This window comes from Lacerta agilis, chromosome 5, assembly GCF_009819535.1.
Source record: "Lacerta agilis isolate rLacAgi1 chromosome 5, rLacAgi1.pri, whole genome shotgun sequence".
NCBI classification, from domain to species: Eukaryota; Metazoa; Chordata; class Lepidosauria; order Squamata; family Lacertidae; genus Lacerta; species Lacerta agilis.
The window spans coordinates 6,761,232-6,767,231 of NC_046316.1; the positions used below are offsets into that span (position 1 = coordinate 6,761,232).

The 6,000-nt window shown below is 46.7% G+C and overlaps 1 protein-coding gene across 1 annotated transcript in view; it reads left to right on the forward strand.

The window, feature by feature from the left end:
• VWF (von Willebrand factor) overlaps positions 1 to 2,127 on the forward strand; it is a 179,474-nt gene extending 177,347 nt beyond the window's left edge. Inside the window, exon 52 of the mRNA XM_033148351.1 lies at positions 1,768 to 2,127. Within this exon, the coding sequence (XP_033004242.1) occupies positions 1,768 to 1,956 (189 nt within the window). The 3' untranslated portion in view covers positions 1,957 to 2,127. The remainder of the gene's footprint in view (positions 1 to 1,767) is intronic.
• The last annotated feature ends 3,873 nt before the right edge of the window (positions 2,128 to 6,000 follow it).

Consider the following 6,000-nt stretch of genomic DNA (forward strand, 5'->3'; position numbering starts at 1 on the left):
ATATAGCCAGGGGCAAACTACACACAAGGCCCTACAACAAAACCCTGATGGCCACTTTGCATAAAGAAAAGCAACTCCAGGGGGGTTATTTCTCAGTATAAACGCCATGGGTGAGGAAGGGAGCAATCACTGTAGTGGAATGATGGCCAATAGGGGAAGTATTAATCATCTCTTCACCTGCCACCGACCCAATTCCAAAGCTCGTTTCCATTTTTGAATGGACTCTGTTCTGTGTCTCTAGATTGGAGCCAATCCAACTATCTTAATCTTTCCTTCATAGTTCTGGGATGGAGGTGAGGTAGCAGTCGTTGTGACTCTGTGCTGCTAGCCAAGAGCCTTTTGAACTAGAGATACGAAAGATATCATCTGGGGAGGGGCCTTCTGAATGCAAAACATGTACTTCCCCGATGGTCTATAATACTTTGTGAACATTGTTTATAAACATACAGTGGTGCCCCGCTAGACGAATGCCTCGCTAGACGAAAAACTCACTAGACGAAGGCATTCGTCTAGTGGGAGGCTGCCCCGCAAGACGAAAAAGTCTATGGGGCTGCCTCGCAAGACGATTTTTTTCGGGTTTTTTTTCGTCTAGCGAAAACCGCGGTTTACATTGCCGCTTCGCTAGACGAAAAAACCGCTAGACGAAAAGATTCGTAGAACGAATTATTTTTGTCTAGCGGGGCACCACTGTACAATGGTTACGTACTTAATTCGTTCCGGAGGTCCGTTCTTAACCTGAAACTGTTCATAACCTGAACCACCACTTTAGCTAAGGGGACCTCCCACTGCTGCTGCGCCGCCAGAGCATGATTTCTGTTCTTATCCTGAAGCAAAGTTCTTAACCTGAAGCGTTATTTCTGGGTTAGCAGAGTATGTAACCTGAAGCGTATGTAACCTGAAGCGTATGTAACCCGAGGTACCACTGTAATGTTCTGTGTATCATGAGGATTTTATAGCAATAAATATCTAATCAATAAATGCAGATTTACTACATAAATCTGCAGGAACAGAATGGGAGGCATCCAGGCAAGGATCAGAAACTCTGAGTCCAATTAGAGGCCTGTCAGTCTCCATGTTAATGACTGAAGCTTTTTTCAAGAAGTTGTTGGCAAGGCTATTACAGCTGAACAATGCTGCTCCTTTCAGTGTTAGTGGGCATGGTGTCATGTTAAACCATGGTTAAGGCAAATAGGTGGCGCGGTGGGTTAAACCACAGAGCCTAGGGCTTGCTGATCAGAAGGTCGGCGGTTCGAATCCCTGCCACGGGGTGAGCTCCCGTTGCTCGGTCCCTGCTCCTGCCCACCTAGCAGTTCGAAAGCACGTCAAAGTGCAAGTAGATAAATAGGTACCACTCCAGTGGGAAGGTAAACGGCGTTTCCGTGCGCTGCTCTGGTTCGCCAGAAGCGGCTTTGTCATGCTGGCCACATGACCCGGAAACTGTCTGCGGACAAACGCCGGCTCCCTCGGCCTATAGAGCGAGATGAGCGCCGCAACCCCAGAGTCGGACACGACTGGACCTGATGGTCAGGGGTCCCTTTACCTTTTTACCTAAAGCAAATAAGGTATAATTTTTGTCTGGGAGGCGTGTAGATACTGCATCCAGAGTCCAATTTGCAAACCATGGTTTATAGAGAGCTGGCTTTCTGTCTGCACCTGAGCTTTCGCAAAACGAATTCCCCAGAAACAGTACGAGCAATTGTCGTGGCAGAACATTTTATTCTGGAAATAGTGTTGCAGGAATAAAAATATTTCTAATTTCACTTTCAGGGCAAATGCACAAGCAGAGCCATTTATAACATTACACTGAACAGCATTGAAGATCAGTGCACCTGTTGTTCGGCCACAGCGACAGAGTCCGTGCGAGTGCCCCTCCGCTGTGCCAATGGCTCCATAGTACAGCATGAAGTCTTCAGCGCCAGACAGTGTGAATGTCTCTCTCGGAAATGCAAGCCATAAATATCTCTGGGAGCTAATGTGATTTTTTTTTTTTTTTTTTTTACCCAGCTGCCAAGAAATTTACAATCCAATTCTAATTTTCTTTGTGTATTTGTATTTTGATACTGTTCTTCTAGCCAAGGCATTCATTGTAACATACCAAGCAATAAACTCTGAACTGATTTAGCTACATATTTGGGATATTTTGCTTTCTGAAACTTGCAGCGTTCCTTATATGGGAACCGCCAGTATGCACAACTGTCAGTTCTAGAATCTAGACAATTCACATAGCTACTCTGGGTTAAAAATTAAGACCTCTGATCTAAGTTTCTGCTGTTCCCACTGAATGAAGAGCACTGAAGTCAGCATCCATTGACTTCTAGGCCAGTGGGTTTTGCTGATGGGTGAACTTCCATCCCAAACTTTCAACTGAGAATTGTTTGCTTTCCAAGAACACTCATGTAAGAACTCAACTCTCTCTTCCAGGTAATACGAGCCCAGAGACTCTTTCCATCAGTCCTCCCAGTGCTGTCTTTAGCATATGCGCCGCCAGGGTGCAAAGATCCGCCCTTGTTGTTGTTGTTGTTGTTCAGTCGTGTCCGACTCTTCGTGACCCCATGGACCAGAGCACGCCAGGCACGTCTATCCTTCACTGCCTCTCGCAGTTTGGCCAAACTCATGTTAGCTCGTCCTCTGTCGTCCCCTTCTCCTTGTGCCCTCCATCTTTCCCAACATCAGGGTCTTTTCTAGGGAGTCTTCTTTTCCCATGAGGTGGCCAAAGTACTGGAGCCTCAACTTCAGGATCTGCCCTTCCAGTGAGCACTCAGGGCTGATTTCTTTAAGGATGGATAAATTTGATCTTTTTGCAGTCCATGGGACTCTCAAGAGTCTCCTCCAGCACCATAATTCAAAAGCATCAATTCTTCGGCGATCAGCCTTCTTTATGGTCCAGCTCTCACTTCCATACATTACTACTGGGAAGATCCGCCCAGCGCCCCCAAATTTAGTATAGCCCCCAAATCAACTTTTATTATGCTTATGTCAGACGCCACGCTTACACCTTGTCTCTTGTTCACGAAAGAAGGGAGGAAAAAGAAACAAACTTTTTTATTTGCCCATTTATCTACAATACACTTATACTTAAGTATACAACAACACCACCACACTTAAACTTCTAAGTATTGTTTAGGCACCTACTTAGCAGAAACATCAGAGCGGTTTTCTTGATAGGGAATTTTTCTAATGTCAATGATATGAAGATTGCATCTACGCATCTGGCTTACAAGGAATGTTGTCCTCTCGTCCAGAATGTTGTAACTTGCCCGAGAAATCGTCTCTTGGAAAGTCAGGTGTTTTTTTTCACAAGAACCGACTCCTCCATTTGTTTGTTTTGAATCTTCTTTTATCCCAGAAAGGTCCGCTCTAAAACGGGCAACATCTTGAAGCGCCGAGAAGTTATCCCTAATGGTTCTTAAGTTCTCTTCAAAAGTTGAAGCTGACCCAAGATCTCTCTGAGAACATCTGAAGAAGACTCCAGGGCTACACTTGCCTGCTCAGCCGAGACTGATTGATTGCAAATTGAGGAGGGTGAGGCAGAGGATGAAGCAGCAGGTGGGCTTTTAGGGGACATCTTGTTAAGGATATTGAAATCTAAGATAATTTCTTAAATCCCTGTTAAAGTCCAGGCAGACCGATAATTTGGCTACTTACCAGCTGATTTTTGCAGAGAGCAAAGCACAGCGCCGTCTTCAGAACTTGGGTCTTTCGTAGCAGGATGCAGAGTGTTAACATGGTAGCTTGCCAAAAGAGACAACTTCTGCCCTATCCTCTGCTGTCCTACCACTGTGGAAGACCGGAGGGCAAGACTTCAGTTGCCAGCTCAAGCTGAGCTGCTCATCCGTCAGGCACAGAATGGTGACACCGCCACTAGCAGGCTACTCTTGGTGGGCCCTCTACGTTCCAGATCAAGCACAACACCCATTAGGGACATGGGTGGTGCTGTGGTGTAAACCACTGAGTCTCTTGGGCTTGCCAATCAGAAGGTCAGCGGTTCGAATCCCCGCAACAGGGTTAGTTCCCGTTGTTTGGTCCCTGCTCCTGCCAACCTAGCAGTTCAAAAGCACGTGAAAAGTGCAAGTAGATAAATAGGTACCGCTCCGGCGGGAAGGTAAACGGTGTTTCCGTGTGCTGCTCTGGTTTCGCCAGAAGCGGCTTAGTCATGCTGGCCACATGACCCGGAAAAACTGTCTGCGGACAAACGCCGGCTCCCTCGGCCTGTAAAGCAAGATGAGCGCTGCAACCCCAGAGTCGTTCACGACTGGACTTAACTGTCAGGGGTCCTTTACCTTTACCTTTAAACATTCATTAAACCACCCTCATCAAGACACGCTGCTATCATAGCTGAAAAGGAAAACATTCACTCTCACACGTGCAGTGGGCAGCTTTCCCACCAGGGGGCACTCTTCCTCATTAACACTAAGCAGGAAGTATTCCTGGCTGCTATTTTTTTTAGATCGCACTGCTAAATATTTAGTTTAGCATTTTGATTCTGACTTTTTATTGTTGTGTTTGTATTCTAATCTTGAATATATGCTTTTATTTTGTAAACTGCTTAAAGATTTTAATACAAAACTGTTGACTGGGCAAATAAATGAGAGAGCACATAATCCTGAAAATTCGAAATCAACCCTAGCTTTCACAGTTAATATGAATAACTTCATAGAATCATAGACTTGTAGAGTTGGAAGGCACCCCAAGAGTCACCTAGTAGAACCGCCTGCAATTCAGGAATCTCAGCTAAAGCCTCCATGGCAGATGGCTACCCAGAAACCTCTGCTTATAAACCTCCAAGGAAGGAGAGTCCACAACCTCCCGAGGGAGATAGCTGGCTTCTGCTTGGGTTTCTTCAACCCTTTCTATTCTTACAAACAAATATAAGTATTCTATACTTGATGGTCATAGAACCACATATTATTAAACTGAGACACACATACAAACGTGTATGTGTGTACACACCCACACCCCATTGTGAACCAGGGCTCAAACCTTGTCAATAGAAGCCTGTCAAATAATGGCCTTGAGCCAGGATCTTCTACCCAGGGGAAGCGAGTACCCTTCCCGCAATCCAAGCCAGCGTGGGTATTGTTTAGAGCAAGCGCCGGCAAGGTTTACCTCGCTTGGGCCGCTTCACTCCAGTGGAAATCCCTCCGCGGGCTGGATTGTACACGCACCTGCGATTTCCGGCATCTGCGCATGCGCGGACGCCATTTCCGGCGCTGCGGAAGCGAGTCCCTGCACCGCGCTGTGGTGGTTTAGCGCCGCTCGCGGGGACTCGCCAAGCAGGCGGCTCGGTTTTGGGGCAGCTCGTGGGCCGGTTAAACGACCCCCATAGGCCGCTTGTGGCCCATGGGCCTTAGGTTGCCTACCCCTGGTTTAGAGTGAGTTGGGGGTCAGGGGAAAGCCTCCTTGCAGCCTGCAGATTGCAGACTTCAACCTTGAGAGTGACACCACAGATTTTCCAGATGAGGGACGTGAATTAGCCTATCAATTGCCCAATGGTGTCCACTCATCAAGAAGCTCCCAACAGAGAAGACCATAGGTTTCCAAGAGCATCCACCAGCATCCCAGAGGACAGTTTCCATAGCTGTTAATGCCATTTGTTTTCTTGCCGCAGCTCTGACTGTTGCAGGAGTGGGAATCCAAATCTTGGGCTAGAGATAGACAGGGTTATTTAGACAGCACCACTATTGCCCATGGTAGACCTACTTGTCTTTGATCTCCTTGTCGCTTCCACTCAAAGAAGTCTCCAGGCCTTTGAAGCATTATACTTTGACCACATTTGATATTTATCTTACCTTTCTTTCTCTCTCTCAAAAATTATTGCCTGTGTCCAGTGTCCAGTGCTGTGCAGGCCACGCTCCTTCCTTCTGCTGCATCTATTAATTTAATCAAGCCGGTTGCGCACGGTTTGATTAGATGGCTCAGAAACAGACCCTCCCCCCTCAGGGCTGCTAATGTTGGCTCTTTCATGAGATCAAGAGATTAGATTGAGAAACGAGATCGGCC